Consider the following 19,475-nt stretch of genomic DNA (forward strand, 5'->3'; position numbering starts at 1 on the left):
AAATGTGTTTTCTTTTTGAAAACAATATGCTGCCTGTGTGTGTGTGGTAAGGAACGCTCATCTGACAATGTTTACAAGAGCAATTTACAGGAAATAAAGACACGGGTTGCCCGAAATGAAGGTAGCTTTCATAATACAGTAGGATGAACAGGCAGAGATATGAAAGAAGACAAAAATATTGAACTACAAGATGTGGCTATAGTGAAGATAGGTTTACTTACTGTATGTTGATTAAAATGAACTGAGACTGTCCTCTGAATGTGTATTAGGTAGATAAGGCTATACTGTATTAACAGTCTTGAAAATAACTGTGTGATTTGTGGTTGTGTGTGTTTCTGGGGTTGAGTGCTGACCCACTGAGGACAGTTCTATGAGTTACTGCTCTCAGAGATGCTCACACACTCACAGCTCTTACATTTGTCACTTTACCAGACGAGTCAGCACTCACCAGGTCATACAGTTAAAAAGTTCAACCTTTTTTTTGACACTGCAGTGCACATTTGAACTGAATATTAAAAGGTATGAAACTGTTTGGCTAGATAAAACAAGATGGGGAACGTTCACAGCAGCTGCCGTAAATCAACTTACAAGGAGCTGAGCGCGGAGCCTCTCATCCTCTGTGGCGATCCTCTCCCTTATGACAGCCTGCTGAAGGCTCTCCTGGGCCACGGCCCGCTCCACAGACAGGATCTTGGAGACTTCATTCCTGACCTGGGACTGGGCGTCAGCTTTAGCCTGTGCTGCTGCACGGGCCTTCTCCGACTCCAACCTGTGGAGCATTAGCAGTTATTTACATGATTAATACACTAACCTTTCAAAATGTCATGTGTTTATGACAGCACAATCTAGTGTAGCTTTAGACTGCAGAAGAGTATAATAACAATGCAGCTGGTACAGTATATACAACTCAGTATTCATTCTCCCATAGCTATTTCTATAATGCATGACTGCCTACTTAAATTAGTTATGCTGTCCATAGTATGTCCCACTGTCCACAGCACTGCACACCAAGGTCCTTTTGTGTTGCCTTAATGCAACATGTCTGTACATATGCTGAACCATAAGCTCTCTTTTGCATATTCCTTCATTTCAAACTAAAATCAATCTACTTTGAAACTAAAATCTTTTAAATCTTTGATTTAAAATGATCATTTTGTTAACCACAGATTGTGAATGGCCTCATGGAAATAGGGTGGTAAGTGTTATTTTTCAGAGCAGCAAATGTTTTTTTGGGTAGACAACTCAAAGTATTTTTGGTGTTTATAGCACCACCCACGTTCACACACTTCTTGTACGGCCTACTGCTCTGTTGCAGTGTCTCCCAAAAGAATTAAAAGGTCACAATCACAAATGAAGCACAGATATTGGCTAATATACTTGTATATTGATTTTCAGTCCTAATGTCAGATTCATCCATTCATGTGTCGTTGATTTTCCAGAGCTTGCAAAGAGGGGGCAACATTGAGAAGTCAAACTCAATCATTACTGAAAAAAAAACACAAGGTTGAACTCTGACTGTCCAAGTTTGAGTGTCCCTCAAGTACCACAGTCAGTTAACGTCCGTCAGACAGTTCAATTCAATTCATGTTATTTCCAAATAATTTACACTGAGGAGTAATTTGACTATCAATACGTACTAGACAATACTAGCCTTTCCCACAAACAAGAATCATCAGTCCAATGAAGCAGTGACATAGACAGAGGCACTACACTCTCTGCAGACACAAGACCACCATTTGAACCCTGTCACTGGATTCTCATAGTTGCCTAGCAACGCACTCCCTACTCAGCGACAGTGTGCTTGATTGGAGAAGAAACGTCCCTGAAACCCTGAAAGTCTTCCTCTGCTAGGAATCAAACATTAGTGGTGAGGTAAAACAAACAGAGAACAGATGGAGGTAAGCGCCTGAGTGACTTATGACAGACAAATGAAGACGGCAAGGATCTTAATAAACTCCAGCCTAAAAGAAAAAAAAAATCCTAAGAGAGTCCTGAAAGGCAGGTTGTGTGATGCATTTCACAGATAAGACAGTTTAGTCCATAAGAAATTCCTCCACATTCACAAGAGCCATCTATGAGCCATCATTTGTCAGTTAATCAATTATTGCATGATGCCTATACTGTAGTGGAAACACTGTTAAACAACAACAGTTGTTTTTAAGTGGTAGTTTTTCTTCTTTTGTTTCCATCATGATTCAGATTCTGCTTTAAAAAGGTGTGAAATTTTGTTTTGTTATTCATGAACACTAAAGTTAGATGCATGACTCATTTACAGCCTCATCAGGTTTGTGCATTGCTCACTACGATAATTTAAGTGAATCATCCTGATTGTCAAGTGTATGGCAACAGGCATAAATACGGTTTGTGTCTTTTTCACCCTGTGGCTCTGTTTTCTTGATATTATCCACTGATCTGACAATGTGAAGGGTTTTTCATTTGTTATTCTACTTGAAAAAAATCATTCATGTCTTCACTCACCTGTGAATATACCCAAAATTTAGACAGTGATGAATCATGATGGACAGACTGGTCTAACTGACCACCACCCCATGCCTTTGGCTTTGAGCTGATGATGGGTAGTTCAAATGAAAATATGTCTGATGTCTTAAAGCTGCCATTTGCCCTGCAACACCACTAAATGTCAGAGAGCAGGGGGAGAGCCAGAGACGAGATGGGGATACAGAGAAAAAGACGGAAAAGAGAGAGAGCAAGAGAGAGGATGGAGCGAGTGTGAGTAGTGGCAACATGACATGTTTGGCCCTGAGGAAGTGAAGCAAAGAGGGAGTGAGGCAGAGAGTGGGAGGAAGAGATGGAGGGAGACGGAGAGAGACCAGCCATGTCCAGTCTCACAGTCCAGTGGGTTGCACACGTCAGCACACTCCATCCATCATCGGGTTCTGGCTTACACACACACACACACACACTCATACAGGGAGCTTCCTAATGGGCTTTTACATTCACCATTTCCCCACAATCCACGCCTCCCTGCCTGCACTGCTAATGTACCTAAGCTACCTTTACTCAAGAAGCTTTGGCTTTTGCTATTGCTACTACTATAAAAGAAGGGTCGGTATACAGGGTTTTTCAAAAAGGACTTGGGTGGTATTCATGTGGGCCAGCAAAAGCAACAAAAAAGAAACTACGATCACTGAAAATCTAACAGAATCTGCAGGAAATAAATGTTTGATTAGATAAACCAGTACCACCAGAGTGGAATTAAATACCAGATAAAATTTTGTTACCAAAACTTTGCCTCCTCTCATTAAATTATTCAATGTGCAAGTGTTCAAAGTGTGATGCATAAAGGACAACCAACACTTCCCTATGCACCTGTTAGCAACGCTGACTCTCAAGAGTGCCAAATCTCCTTTTGTTTACCTGTTTTGTAACAGAAAAGCAAAATGACAGACAGTGAAGCAGAACTCAAATATGCAAGGTCAAAAACTTACTGATAAAAAGTTGTAACCACTGAGCAAGGTCTTTGTTAGACATTTCACCAAATCAAGAAAGAGGAAAATACCAAATTATCATTATAACAAATGAATGGTGACCAAAAGCTACAACCTGGACAAGTGAGAAGAATAGGACCATGAAAATAGACAACCTAGCAAAAAAGTCTGTCCACTGACTTCCTCACAAGTGCTAACCGAAGCAAAGACTGCTATCACTAGCTGGATACTATCTGTCTGCTTCACCTCTATTGCTTTCCAGTCATTATTGCCCTGTCCCTGGGATATTGGACGCATTTTTCATTCAACTGTAGAAGATTGGCACTGGGTAGGAGAGGGGGCTTTGAGAAAGAGAATGGTTGAGTCAGACAGAGAGTGGGAAAGAGACAGCACCTATGTATGGAAAGAAAAAAAAATATAATGTCTCCTAAGGATAAGTGGATGATGTTTGGCCCGGTACTGGATAGAAAGAGGAGATAATCTTGGCCCAGTAACCTGTGTTTTGATGGCTCAGTGGATCAGGTCTTGAAAACAGAAAGATGGAAAGGCAGAACCAGCGATATATCATTAATCTGAAGAAGATTGGAGTGCAAGTGGGTTCGACTGTGCTGACCTTTCCAGAGAAGTAGCTCACTATTTTCAGGAGATGACCTTGAACAGATGTACTCGGGAATACTTCAGGTCTTTTAGGACACTACTTCTAACAGACAGAGATCAGATCTGTGGCAGTTCATATGTCAATAGTCCAGACAAGTTGTACATGCGTGTATGCACACATATACAAACTTTCCAATAACAAGAGTTAACAAACATGTTTAAAAAATAGTATTACCCTTGCACAAATATCAAAACAAAAGATATTTCCCCTTTTACCTTTCCATCCGTTTTAACGTCTGTCTTCTCTCAACTCTTCACCCATTAATACTTCCAGTTGTCTACCTGTCATCTACACAAGATGTGTCTCAATACAGTCTGCCTGGCAGGATGAATTCTGACAGACCTGCATAACAGTGCAGGCTTGATCCATGCGCCTTGAAACAAAGGCATTTAAAGGCCCAATGCAATATTGATGTTAGGAATAATGTCGCTGAATGCTGGCTATGAATATTTTATGGCGCTATGCACTCTCTGTGACACACATACAGTATGCTCACACACAAACACGCACAAACTCCACACCTGATGGTGGGCGCTACAAAATGCTGGGACAGAGTTAAAATTAAGTGTATGGGAAACAAAGGAAAGAGCAGAGGGAAGATTAATTTAGAAGAGTCTCCATACTGCAGAAGGAACATGAAAGCCATTTTGTACTCTCCCTCTACTTTACCCACAATTAGTGATAACTACAATGTTCTTAGTGCGACGACCAAGCTTCATCAGAGGCAAACTGTCTAATGTGGATATCGTTGTCACTCTGTCATTGTCTCTTCAAATATCAGACTGAACATAAAGCGCAAACCCAAACATTCCAAACTCTCAAACATTTCAAACTCTAAACATTTCACCATTAAATACAGTGACAGAGTTAGAGCAAACAGTTACTCTACTTAGCAATGTGGAATGGGTTCAGAGGCCTGGTGGTTATCAATCTATGTCTTATGGAGCTTAAACACTGGGATGATATTAGAAATTACTTTAAATATGGATTGAACTCCCTCCAACTGATTCTATCTGGTCATTTGAGACCACTTTAAGTTATACACAGACAGCAGATTTGCAAGGTACAAAAATTTGACCAAGTTTATGTATTGTTCACAAGGCAAGAACCATCAATTGCAATAAAGAGCTTTGCTGGAAATTACTTCTATTGATGCAGGTAGTGAAACACTAAGATGAATGATACATATACATATATCCCCAGAAAGAAAAACAACACACAAATGTTATGCAAAGGCTGTGGAATGTTCTCACTGTTCAAACTGTCAAGGGCTTGAGGGTTGCTCAGTTTGTGTGTGATGTTCTGGTTATTTTATAGCATAGAGTGGAGGTTTTTAGTGTATATGTTGGGGCATTTGCAGGTGTTTCCTAGAGTGTTCAGTGTGGCTGCTATGGTGTTGCTTTGGTGCTGGATGCAGGTGCTGGGGCATTTACAGGGTGTTTTGGACAGTTGCTAGGGTGGTACTGGATGGTCAGTAGAGGAGTGCAAGCAGGTTAGGACATTACTGCTGTTAGCTAATATGGCATTCTATTTGATTATTATGGTGTTGCTAGGTGGTGGGTGTTTGGCGTGGTGGGTGTATGGATGGACTCTTGTTGGACACTCGTTGTAGTTGTTAGTTTTTTGCACTGTTTCTGACTGGTAACAGATGGGCCGTGGGTGGTTCCCAGTGTTTACCTGATGGTTTGTGGGAAATTAAGTGGTTGCTATGATGTTCTCTATCGTCACTAGGATATATGGGATGGTTGGGTTTGGAGTAGCTGCTAGGTCGCTAGGTGGTGGTTGTGGTAAATCTGACTGAATATTACTGAATATTTTCTGGTCAATGTGTAAACTTTTTTAGCTTTATTACAACAACTACTATGATTATCACTATTAATATGATTAGAATTTTCACTATTATGATTTATCGTATCATTTTTATTGTCATTACTACTATGATTATTCTGGGGTTGAGTGTGCTGCAAAGTTGCTAGGGTGTTCTATATTACTGCAGTAGTCGCAGTTAGAATATCATGAAGAAATAGTGAAGGCAAGTGCAGTAAGAGATTCTGATCAAAGACAGTAATGCTGCTGATTCAGACACATTTTAAGGAAGAATCACAACTCCCCAGACACAGTCCCAGCTAAATCAGGTTAGATTCAGGAACTTTTTGTTTTTTGGTAACCTCCCAACTTTCTAGCTCTGCTAAACAGAGTTCGAGGTTGTGTGTGTGTGTGTGTGTGTGTATCAGTGTATGTATTTCTGAGCAAACAAAGATAAAAGATAAAAAATAAACGAAATGTAAAAATCTATAGGCTACACTATCTGTCTGTGTCTGATCTGAAAGCAATAAAGAATTTAACAAACTGCCTGGTTAAGGCTATGGAGGAAAACAAAAGCTCTGAAGGAAGGTCAGTGTTCTCACTCAAAAGTCTGACATGAAATTATATCACACAAGCAAACACATGCTGTTTGGCTACATGCTGAAATAATGGGCAGATGTTTCACAATAATGACTAACCTTTAAGTATACACTGTGTGGGCACTTAAACACACACATTTCATGCATGGAATGGGAGATTGAGAGAGGGAAGTCGGATGAAGACATGAACAAGCAGGAAGAAACTAGAATGAGAAATAGGGGAGATTGAGAAAAGAAGATAGCTAGAGGAATACAGGAAATATCGAAAAACTGAAAACTGAAACTGAAACGGGAGAAATAGAGACAAGAAAGGAAAGGTGGAGGAAAATCTGAGAGAATAAGAGAAGAAGAACTGGATTGAATGGTGACACGGGATGAGTTAGGGTGAGGGAGGAGAGAGAGAGCAGTTTAAGAGTTCTCTGCCCCCCTCATCTCTCCTTCTCTCTCATCCTTTTCTCTGACTCGTTCTGCTCTGGTGCCTCACAGAGAAGCGGCAGAGGCAAATCTGCTCCCTGCAGCCGCTCCTTGCTACAAATGAGTTTAGGCTGAACCCAAATGAACTCTTCACAGAGCCCTTACTTCACTTCTACCAGAGCAAAACATGCAAAGCCAGATCTCTGGAGTTCATTTGTGGCCCTAAAGCTAAACAGAAGAAATACTGCCTAATCTCAAAATACCTCAAGATATACCTAAAAAAACCTCTGAATTCCCTAGATCTGGGTACCCTACACAGCAACACTGCATGGGATATAATTTGACCATGTAATTATTCATCTCCCTACATCTCTCGCTCCTCATTTCCTGTCAGCCCTCTTTTGTCTAATAAAAGCACCAAAAAACTAAGAGTGATTGGCAATAGGACCTCCTGTTATCTATCAGTTTAACAGATCTCTATTATTTTACCATGTTAATTTGTTTATCTTGACAATTACAATTAATGAGCGAGTAAGAACTTTGTGTCTTCCTTGAGGACATTTTAACAACCAACAACCTGCAGAAGCAACTGCTGGGGTTGAACATGACCTTAAGATTTTAGTCTCATGTAGCTTGTGTGTGTGTATGTTCTTTCCCACTGACCCAGGGGTTTATATATTCTTCAATTTTCCTGTGTTCAAGCTGTGAAGTAGTTTCCCTGCAGGGTTCCATAACTAGTGAGGAACTGTGCAGTCTTGTTAGCTAAGCTTTGATGCAGTCACACACAAAAAAATATTTTACGTCTTAGTCCAATTTTGCAGCAAAAGATACCCGGTCTCCTTGCTGTGTCTTCCACTGTGGTGAGGGCCATAATCACTGTGCCTTGTTTGCCTTCAACAACCAAAAACTCTGTAGTTATTGCCTGCACTGTGGGAAGGTGAAATGCCACCACAATTTAATTATGGCTTGACAACACAGATGAGGAAAAAAAAGGTACTGTGTTCTCCTCATCTATTTCAATTATAAGAAAGCACCAGTCATCCTTATCTCTTAATAACAAGAAATGAATAGAAAAGTTCAGCTGTGGTGGCAAAAAAAGGAGTGGAAGCCATTTTCGGTCCTGAGAAATTAGAGCATGTTAGCATAAATCAACACACCATTTTGTAATCTGATTATATTAGAAAGCATTATGTGCTAGCTTGAACCACAGTAGCTAATGAATATAGTAGATAATCAATGTGACCTAAGCGACAACCTGATATGGTCAGACTTGAATTATAATCATAAGTTGTAAAAATGTGGATAGTGGTCTCTGCACCCTCTAAACAAACAGTTAGAGTGTTTTCTATTTCAGCATCATTACACTGTAATTCATTTTCTGACTTGCTGACTCTAGATAAAACTGATCGCTGAGCTGCACCCTTTAGGCTCTCCTCAAAGCCCAGAATGCACCTTGATGGCTGTCCCATGATTACTACCCATCAAACTATTACCTGGGAAAATGGACACACGCGCATGAATACACACAACACAAATAGAGCAAAAATAAGGTGACAAAAGGGCAAAAGAAACAAGACCACATTAGAAACTGACATTAATATGCACTTGGCTAACTGATTATTGCCAATTTATGATTCAATGTTCAATTCTTGCAGCCCATGCCAAGCCCAAACAAAAATTGAGGGCTTGAAAGCTGCCATGATTTCAATTAACTGCAAGGAGGACGTAATTCTGAAGCGCTTGCTTTTCTGAACAGACATCAATAAGAGAACTGCAGGAAGCAGTTACATCAAAAAAAAAAAAAAATCAATAGACAAACGATTTCTCAACACCACTCGTTAATTTCTCTCTTCCTGAATGAGCCTCAAACAGGAGGCTAATCGCTAGGCTAACACTATCTCCTCCTGGACATAGAAAGGTTGTGTTTTTTCCCCCAGTACAGTACAGTATAAGGGTGCATTTTGTGGCTGATCACAGTTGTTCATTCACAGAGGTCTGCTGGAGATCATCCGGGTCTATTAAAGAGAGGGAGCAACACGATTATCTGACATTATGGCATGTGCACCTGTTTCTTTGGGGTCAAAAAGAAGAGGAGAGAAGAGGAGGGCACAGGAGATGATAGGAAAGGGGAGACAGAGGAAAGACTGGAATACACTCCTCACATGAAGAGTGTGTTTCTTCATCAGGCAGGGCTAATGGATCACCCACTCAACACCCAGGAAATTACCTCAGGATAGCGCCCTCCTTTCTCAGGCATGATTAATTGAGCCGGAGTGAACGAGAGAGGGAGAGGAGAAGCAGAAATAGAGGGCGGGAAAAGTGCTGATGTGCCTCGGAAGAGAGGCAGATTGGAAACAGTGGGGATCGGAAAGACTGTTGCTGACCTTTTTGACTATTAATGAAAGCGGAAAATGGTCAAATCTGAAAATGTCTTCGGTTCCTAATGAAATCCTGGAACAGGAATTGACACTAGTGTAGTACCCTGATTTAATCTATCTTGATCTGAAAGGAGGAAGGGAGGGGAGAGAGGAAAAGGAGAAGAGGGGCAACAAGAGGGTAAAGAAATGCACACCACACAGGGTACACCAGAGATTCTGACTTTCAGCAAGCCCCTGGAATCTTAATTTCATCTCTAAAACATAAATTCCAGCAACAAATCTACCTCTGAAATGCTTTGCAACACCAAAACTCTGTGTGCAAGGTCATAAACAAAAACTACTTTTCCAGTTCAGGTTAAGATAGCGATGCGTGCGTGTGTATGTGTGTGTGTGTGTGTGTGCGCATCTCACCAGGCTTGCAGCTCTTGCTCTGCCTTGGCTCTGTCCTGCTCCAAGCCTTTATACAGCTCATCAGTGATCTTCTTCCTCAGGGCCTCCTCATCAACTGGGGACAAAAAGAAAAAAAAACCAACACAAGCAGACAGAAAGAGAGTTAGAGAGTTTTTTAAGTAAACAGCTTCTGTTTGCTGACAAGCATGTTGTGTTTGAATTGACTGAACAGAATGATACAGTCTGAAAAGAAACAAGAAAAGGAGAAAGGTGGGTGTTTATCCAACAGGTGATGGAAAAAAATGCATTAATCAGAACATGTTTTGTTCAGAATAAACATTTTGACTACAATGACTGAGTGTGAGCTGTGTGAGCGTGTGTGTGTGTGTGTGTGTGTGTGTGTGTGTGTCAAAAACAGCAAGAACAAGCCTCAATGAGGACCTGTGGCATTAAAACATAGCACTGCAACACACTTAAAAAGACAAAGAAAAATGGCCATATTGCCTAAAGCCACACACACACATCCTCTGTCCTAAAATCACAGCATCACACCATCGTGTCTACATATATTCATGTCAGGGACATTATACATGTATGATCCCATGTCTCCACTGGTCTATCTTGGCAGGTAATTAAGCATGAAAGTAAAGATGCCAGCCGGCGACCAGGCCAAAACGTGCTCTGAAGACAGAAGTGCCATGCAGTGTGCTGCGACACTGCAGTGATTGGGGGAGTGTCTGAGTGTGTCAAGATTACTCTCCCACTGCATTAGTTAGATGGGATAATCCCTATTGTCAGAGTCTATTATTACCAGGTAATATGTGGTAACAGCAGGCCAGTTGAAAGGCAAATGCATACATACAAAAACCTAATTCCAACTAAATCAGATCAACAATAAGACCTGAAATGTGCAAAGCCATTCTTTTAATATAGTCTTCAGGCTGTAAAACAAACACTGATAAAAGGAAAACAAGCCTGAAGCAAAACTGCATTATACTCCAGCAATGTTTTCAGCTACAGTGTTTATTCTGTGATTTTTTAAAAGCTGCAGTGGTTAGTGGTTATTATAGTCATGATTTCACATCTGTTCCTCTTTAAATCCAACATGTGGTGCTACTGGTGGCTGATTTCCTAATTATGTTCTTTCAGTATCACAACTGGAAGCATTAGAAGGCTAACAATTCCCCAACTTGCCCACTATGAAATAAATGGATTTTTGATAACATACCCTTTGGATTTAAAATTGATTCTATCTACTTTAGTTTAATTGTTTTACCTAAAAAAAGGAGCAACAGTCTAAAAGCAGAAGCCCTGATTCCAGATCAATATCATAGTCTAATTAAATGTTTTAAATGTTCCTATAGCCCAAAGCCTGTCTATCAGTGGTCTTGGAAATCTATTTAAAGGCTTTTGAGACACTTTATGGATACACAGACAGAGTTGCAAAGTACAAACCTCTCTCAGAGGAAGGTTAGAAAAGAAACATAACAATTGGGACCATAATTGTTACCTTCAAATTGATATATTCTCTGGCAGTGATGGCACTATCCCAGTATTAACACTGCTGATTCAATTAGACTCATAAGATCCATCTCTATGAAATTTGTGTGTAAAACAGATTCTCTATCCCTGAGTCTCACAGCAATTTTAGTGGAGTGAGTTTTATTGATTGGCATTTTTTAGTGGCATGAATCTCAGTGCCTTTACGTTATTCTGCTCTTTGTGAAAACTAAATAAAGACCTTCTTGTAATGTAACTAACACATGAGATTCTTTAGTGGATTGATGTTAAAAATAAAAACAAGTTAATGATGCTGTTGAACCTGAGGTCGCCAGTTACCAAGAACTTGCTACAGTTAATGCAACTGGTGTCATGGATACATAAAATCTCTGCTCATTAACAAGCGTCTCCCCCTCCAACTTCTTTTATTTTAGTCTTCCACACCTCCCTTAGCAGCTTTAACACATCTACTGTTAATAATTTGCTCTCAAGTGGTATTCCTGAGTAAACACACAAAATAAAAACACAGTTATCTTGACAATTTTCTGATTTCCACGCTCAGTAGACATTTTTTCTTCCACAGCAAACAACACATAACAAGAAGTCACAGTTTGGTACACTAAAGAGAATGAATAAGCATCAGGTAGAGGGAGCTTTAGAATGACAGGGCTTCAGAAGAAACACTAGTGCAAACACAGGTGGTGATTGACAGTTGACAACTTTTCACTGCATAGTGTATCCTGAAAGACAGAGACTGCTGTCACCTACTGTCCAGAGTGTGAGAAAATAATATCCATCATGTTTGACAGCACTCAGAAGCACCATTGATCTCACTGCAGAGGAGAGTTTAATTGCAACTCTGTTAAGAACTCCACAGCAGAAAGACAACCTGCAGGGCTACAATCCTGACGAAGGTTCCGCCACAAGGATGCCTGTCAAGTAACAAGTGGCTGTAAAGTCTGGAACTTTGGTTATCATCATTTAAAAAAAAAAAAAAAAAAAAAAAAAAACTCAATACAAGTAACATGAGCCTTTAAGTTTTCATCTGACCGCTGTTCCCCTCAGCTCTAGAGAATGTTTTAGTGTTCGTCAACTTTCATATTTTGGTTCACTCTGAACAGTCTCACCGGCTTCGTTTTCAGATGTAGCAGGCAGTTGTTTTAATGAAAAAGCTCTGATAATGCCACTGTACGCTATTCAGTACCCAACTGCAGACAGACAAAATTACTTCCCTCTGAAGTGGGTGGATCCCAGAACAGAGCTAAAATGAAAAAAAAAAGACTCCAAGGGAATGCTAATGTTGCTTCATGTCTGCTCAATGTGTAAACAGGCAACTTCAAATGTTTATTGACACATTCTACATAATACTGTGTGTCAATGTTGTACCTACAGTGTGTTCTGCTGCCCTTGACCAAAACGGAGTCAGTCAATACTGTAAAGAATTGACTGCTAATGTCACATCTTCCCACAATCAAACTTGTGATGATGACTGCAAACAGTACTTAAGCTTTGGGCCACTAGGAAATTAGTAGCCGTAAAACAGTGCAGAGTCCATCTGATGAAAACTTCTCAATACTTAATATTCCTCCCATAGATCTTTAGAGTAGATGGGTTCAACATTGAACCACACTGTGGTGCAATGAGCACACATACATACAAATTCAAGTGCCACTTAAAATCACAGCTCATGCCTTGTTATTATGAACTTTTTTCCTGTCAGGTAAGACTGGCATTTCAGCGTCAACTACCCTTAAAAACCTCTGTCTTACATTGAAAATATATACCTCTTAGCAGTAATACAATTTTAAAATTCCTCTAAGTTCAGGCAAACCGTAGCAACTCCTCATTTATCACCACATCCTCTCCAGCCCTGCAGAGAGAGGATTCAGATAGCTAGCAGGCCCACGGGGTCAGCCAGAGAACAGGTTCTGATATGATAAACACTGTCTGGGGTCCTTGAGGGAGGCTGGTTAGGGTCAGAGACAATTCCAGATTGACAGAGCCCGTGTCAATCCTGAGTAGGACATGTAAATGTTAAAAAGATTAAAAACTCATCATCTTTTTAGACGTGTCCCCCTCCTTTCCTTTTAAACCAATCACAAAACCCTGTGGAAAAAAACATAGAGGAGGAGGAGGAGAGGCGGTGGAGCACAGGCTATTGGCAGTGGAGATAATAGACGAAGGCAAATTGCGTTTCTCATCAGAAGTTTCATTAACCCCGAGACCCGCGTGGAGGGCATAATCTGTAACATTACCACTTCCTCACGTCTCTAGCTTGTGCCTAGTTGAGTCACCGCACACCTTTCACTATGTTCAAATACGGAAAAGAGAGGGAGTGGGGAAAAAAAAAAAAAAAAGAAAAGAAAAGAGCTCGGAGCAAGCTTCCAGCCCTGGCAGGCAGGTGCCAATTCTGATTTTCTCTTTTATTCACACTCTTCCCTCTTAATTTAATCTCATGTTATGGAATAGGACCTAACTGATCATTTCACATTTTCACGAGATAACAAGAAAAGTCAGTTTCAAAAGCAGAGTGATACATTTCACAAGTTTCACACTCACATTTATGCACACATACACACATCTCCCACATTTCTTCCATTGTGTTCCTTTGTCTCTCCCATTTCCCCATTCTTTATGCTGCACCTGGGAGACGTCTTTAAGTAGACTATTAGTCCAGCGCAGTGTGTGGGCTCTGGCATATGAATATTTATAGCACATTGGAGAAGGTGTAGGAGGTTCAACCTTGACTATGGTGTAATCAGCACACATACTGGCTCAGGCCATGATTTAGAGACAGCCGACCTGCTGAGAGCCTCACTTGATACCCAACTCTCGTGGACACACATAATCAATGTCCGCCTCATTAAGGTCGTACCCTTTCAGGATTGAGCTGAACTTTGCAACTTTTTAACGAGATTCACATTCACATCCACCGTACCTTTTTTTTTTTTTTTGGTCTTTAAAAAGAGCATGCTTGATCAATTGTCCAAGTTGACTTTTTTCCTCTCCTTTAGAATACTTGGTGAGCTTGGTACATATTCAGCTGTGAGGTGACCTTGCAAGGATGGTATATTCAAAATACCTCAGTAAATGTCAACACACATTATTGCTTTGAGACAGATATATGGGCAGACGCCTGGCAAGACTCAGCAACATACAGTACTTGCAGTTAAATAGAAAAGAGTGATAAAACAAAACCGAAAACTGTGGTTGTGACTGTGCAGCAACATTAAAAATGTCACCAATTCTAACATATACTCACTATCCTGAACAAAGCAGAAACACTGTGCACACTAAAAGATGTATGGAAGAGTTGGTCCTAAGAGACCACTACCTCTTCTCAAACTTTCCATCAGTGTTTCAAGATTGAAAGAGTGAAGAAAGAAAATGGAAAGACATAGCAGCAATGATAACTGTCCCCCAAAAGACTATTAGAACTTGCATCCTTAACTGACCACATAAATAGCTCCACTCAACACACTCCACACCTTTAATCAAACTAAGTTACATACTGTTTTATTTATCTTTTAATCTGAAAACCAATTAGCGGAATAATTTCATTCAATGTGGAGAATAATGAGACTCTGCTCAGACAGTGGCCCCACAGCAAATGGAAAACACAAACTGACAAAAAAAGTGTTTTTGTTGAATGTGCATGAATAACTTCTTTTAATTGACCAATTGTATTACTAATGTGCTCAAACAAAAAGGCAAGCAGCTCCCATAAAATTCAGTGTCATATCACGGAAGCCCTATGGCCAAATAAAAATTTAATACTTAACACAGACACACACACCACCTCCTTCCCTTAATGAGGCCTGGTGGTTTGTTGTGTGAAACTGTGGAGGTGTCGTTTTAATCACTGGAGTCAGTGTGGCGTGGCATAAGTTGGCCTTTTTTTAATTACCTCACTGATTGAGCACAGTCAAGGATGGGGAGGCTTGCCCACACCCTGGATGCCACCTTCTGAAGAACTTACACCCACACCCCATTCTGCACTGTGTAATGAACAGGTAACATTCAAATGTCCTCTGCTGGATATGTCAAGAGATAGCGGATGTGCACCCACACTAAAGGTATAATAAAGGCAGAAACTTTGCTTTAAGAGAGAAGTAGGAAGAGGTTCAGTTTGTGTGTGCGAGTACTTACATACACACTTTCTGAACTAATACAATGTAACTCAACTATCCCTGCAATATCAGTGTAGTCTGATACTTATCTGTAGTCTTATTATCTGTAACAGCAGAGCCGCCAAATCTTCTTTCATATGCCAAACACATATGATTAAACTAAAAATGTGATTAAATCTCAATAAATTCATTTGCACTTCTCAGTAGAAATAAAAGAGATTCTCAAGGCTTATATATATTATAAAATTATAAAATGTTGGAGGAAAAAAAAAAACTTTTTATCTCATGTTTCTGTTCCTAAACACTACTCATTATTTAAACCTGCAATAACTGATCTTTGGCAAGTTAGGGGTAGGTGAGATAAGCTCAAAATACAATACTGACATATTATCACCTTATAAAGTTGATATATTGTTGGCAAATAATAACACAGAGACGATCCAGAGCAACATTAGGGTCACCTGGTAAATGTAGGTCCAGTATTCAGTACTCTCCTCTTGGGTCTGATTTTGGTCTCCACCAACTTCTGAGGGAAATACCTGACTCATTATGTTCACCAGCTAGACACAGACCTTGTCTGTCTGCCGTTGGGTGCTGGGCAGACAGTGTGCAGTTGGTTTTTCAAAGATTTCTTTGCTGAAAACAGCTGTCTGTTGTAGCTGAAAACAACACTGATGAAAGTGGTGGGTCTGACCAAAACAGTGAGGCTGCGGGCCAGAAAACCAAAGCAAAGCAACTAAAGTTCCGTAAAGCTGATGGGAGCTGCAGAGCCGAGTGATATGTGATTTCTTTCACTTAAAAGCTGTCATACAATAATACTGATTATAGCTGCTTTACTGAAGGGGTAATTTAAAAAGCTGAGGAAAAGAAACTTACACAGATACAACAGGCTACTGCTGAGGTTAGCCACATTATTTTGAGCGCTCTCACAAACCGCAAGAAGAAGAGGGGTTATCATGACAGCTTGAGCTCCACAGTGACGAGGCAGAAACGAGGGCCACTAATTACAGCATCAATTTATTAACATTATTACAAGAAAGAATTAATCATTTCATTAACAGTTAGGGGATGGCAATGAATCATAATATGACCAAGGCTACTGTGAGGCCCGTTTTTAAAATGAAGACTAATTACAATCTGCACGAAAAGTTGGAGACAAAAAGCTTAAGGTGGCTTAAAGTAAACACCCATACAATAGACATCATTAAAATTCAGTGTAGCTGGACTTATCCTCGGACAGTTCATTTCCTCATAACCTTTGCTTTCTAATTAACCGCGGCCCATACATTTCAGGATAAAATGAGCCATTACAGAGAACAATTGGTTTCTTCAGGTTTTTTTTTTATAAATAAGCATTCACTCCTGACTGTCTTCCTGTTAGGAGGAACACATACACAAGTTTGTCCAGCTGTCTCAAAAATCCAGTAAAAGCTAAGAATAGCATGCTTACACCCAGTCTATTCCTTAACACTGCTTAAGCTATTTTTAATCTTTATCGCCATTTGATTGTGAAATATATTACGAACACAGACTTTCAGCATCCTGGAGTAAAACTCACCGGGTGGTGCAGTGGGAGGTGGTGGGACTGGACTCGACTCAGGCACTGCCACAGGCTCAGGGACTGGAGCAGGAGATACTGGTTCCACGGGGGGCTGAGGAGGAGGTGCAACTGGTTCACAAGGAGCAGTAAACTCTGGCAGGGGAGGTGCAGCAAATGGCTCAGCAGGCTGTGAGGACAGAGTGTCCCCTGAGGGAGAAGGCAGGATGGTGACAGCCTCAAAATCAGGAGGGGAAGAGAGCGGTTCTGATTTAGGAGGAGGGGGAGCGGCGATAGGTTCGATCATGAAAGGAGGAGGACATGGCATGGGTTCAACTGCAGATGTAGGAGCGATGGATTCAATCACATATGGAGGAGCAACAGGTTCAATTACTGGAGGAGGAGAAGCAATGGATTGATTTGTGGGAGGAGGAGATGGTTCGATTACAAGGGGAGGAGGAGCAAGCAGAGTGATTGCTTCCACCACAGCTGGAGGAGGGCAGGGAGCAGGAGCAGAGGGAGGAGGGGGAGATGTAGGCAAAGTTACCGGCTCAACAGCAGCAGGAGCAGGAGCAGGAGCAGGAGGAGGAGCAGCCGCCGCCACAGGCTCAAAAGCTGGAGCAGCGACAGCGCTAGCAGGAGCTGGGGCTGATAAGGATGGGAGCACCATGTCAGTCATGGTGGGAACTTCTACCTGTTCCGTAGGTGGAGGTGCAGCCACAGTCTTTGTGGCAGGTGGAGCTGGTGAAGGAGGAGCTGGAGGTGCAACAGGTTCTACAAGAGGAGAGGGAGGAGGAGGCAAGGAGGTGATCGGGTCAAAGGGGGGAGGCACTGGCTGCAGGAGTGGAGGAGTGAGTTTAGGTGCTGTGGGAGGTGGTGGAGAGGGAGCACGTTGGTGTTGAGGAGGAGCTGTAGGTTCCCTCATGCGGTTGATGACATTCTCAGAAAGCTGGGAAAAAAAGAATGGAACAAAGAACAATGAGACTGATTTAAAGGATTAGTCTGACATAATTCAGCCCACAATGTCCAAATGCTCTTTTAAGTTCATGTAAATATGGAAAACTATTATTACTATTATTACTATTACTATTATTATTCTATTATTTTCAGTCTATTTATATACACATTACAACACTAGCATAAACAGGATTACACCTTGCTGAAAGATAATATTAGCCTTGCTTGGTCAGCCTGCAATCTGAGTAATAATAGACAGAGCTGTGCCAACTAAAGACTTATCTGATCAGCTAAAGCCTCTCAATCTATATTTAACATTAGCTGACAATGGCATGAGAGAACTTGTGACAGCTCCAACCAAAGTCACTCCATTTCAATTATAACTATCCAGGTAAACAGCATGTACATGTTTCCACCTTGAAACAAAAAGTCCACCAGGATAACTTTATCTATAACCAAGAATGCAACAGCCTGTCTGGAGCAACTTTCATTCAGGAACAGAGAACTGAGCACGAGGCTGGTGACGTCAATGTCAACATTCGCAAACGGACATTCAAAAGCTTAACGCAAACTCATAACCACTTCCTTGGCTACTAGCTAATGTGTTGTTAAACTGTAAACTCCTGCACTATTTTAGGCTAACCTACGGTATAGCCTTGAGAATGAATGAAAAGTTTACAGACAGCTAAGAGTCTCATTGCAATGTAGCATAGCTGCTTTTAGCCATATTCAAGCCACATTTTAACACTCTTCTTAGCAAAGCATTACCTTCACAACCTAATTCGCTACTGTATTACCTGATAAGGCAGTCACGTAAGATCTGTTTAGCTGTCTGTGTTTAACCCTGCACAAGTTTGTATAATGTGACTTACCCGTATGCCCTTCACCACCGTTATATTCTCGTTCTCATCTGATTCAAATGACACGCGGCGGGTACTGTTGTTCGCTCCCATTGTCAGACCGCACGTTGTAAAGTGTCAGTAATCTACATGTAAAATTGAGGACTTTTATTTTTTGGCAGTTTACGTGCAATAGCTGGCTGGGGCCCACACGTTACTGCTTCAGCAAGTCGGCACTTCCTTAGCATGACGTGTGTGAAGAACGTGCGAGTTGATTGGACCGAAGCGTTACCATCCTTACATCAGCGATTTTCATTGGTTGGTATTGGTAAACGGTGGAGTGGGAGTGTAACAGCATTACTTGTCTGAGTCGTTTCAGTTTTTCAGCTTAGTGTTTGACATTATTAGTCTGTTAGAATAATCTTGTACTACAGACTGTCACACATTGACGACATTGTCATGTTGTGACATTGATGTTACTGTCAATTATCTGTCATCCTTAAAATACATCATAGGCTATATTCTGATAAAACATAAATATATAGCCCACTTTGAATGCAATATGTCTAGTATTTGGCACTTTCAATACTTTGCTTACCACAGGTATCATATCGTAAGGAAACAATGTGTTCTGACTTCAAAAATGCTAAGGTTTAGTTCCCCATGAATCTGAGTAAACTTGTTATTCACTTTTAACTAGTTTCTTAATCTTACATCTGCACACTGTTGTTCAGCATGTATGCCTAATATATTATTCAAATTCCACACTTTTTAAAAAAAATCAAAATACATATTATTTTTATTTTAACTACCAGAAA

General features: G+C 40.7%; 1 protein-coding gene across 2 annotated transcripts in view; it reads right to left on the bottom strand.

Annotated features, from left to right (window-relative positions):
* The window catches only part of chchd3a (coiled-coil-helix-coiled-coil-helix domain containing 3a), a 62,637-nt gene extending 43,722 nt beyond the window's left edge, over positions 1-18,915 (bottom strand). Inside the window, exons 1-5 of one of the 2 annotated variants that reach the window (XM_018671020.2) lie at positions 18,691-18,915; positions 17,556-17,810; positions 16,883-16,976; positions 9,716-9,809; positions 589-769 (exon numbers count right to left, since the gene is read on the bottom strand). In XM_018671020.2, coding sequence (XP_018526536.1) covers positions 589-769; positions 9,716-9,809; positions 16,883-16,976; positions 17,556-17,810; positions 18,691-18,771 — 705 coding nt within the window. In that variant the 5' untranslated portion in view covers positions 18,772-18,915. The remainder of the gene's footprint in view (positions 1-588; positions 770-9,715; positions 9,810-16,882; positions 16,977-17,555; positions 17,811-18,690) is intronic. The other variant, XM_018671022.2, reaches the window with a different exon arrangement.
* Between the last annotated feature and the right edge of the window lie 560 nt (positions 18,916-19,475).

Source organism: Lates calcarifer, linkage group LG18, assembly GCF_001640805.2.
Source record: "Lates calcarifer isolate ASB-BC8 linkage group LG18, TLL_Latcal_v3, whole genome shotgun sequence".
NCBI classification, from domain to species: domain Eukaryota; kingdom Metazoa; phylum Chordata; class Actinopteri; family Centropomidae; genus Lates; species Lates calcarifer.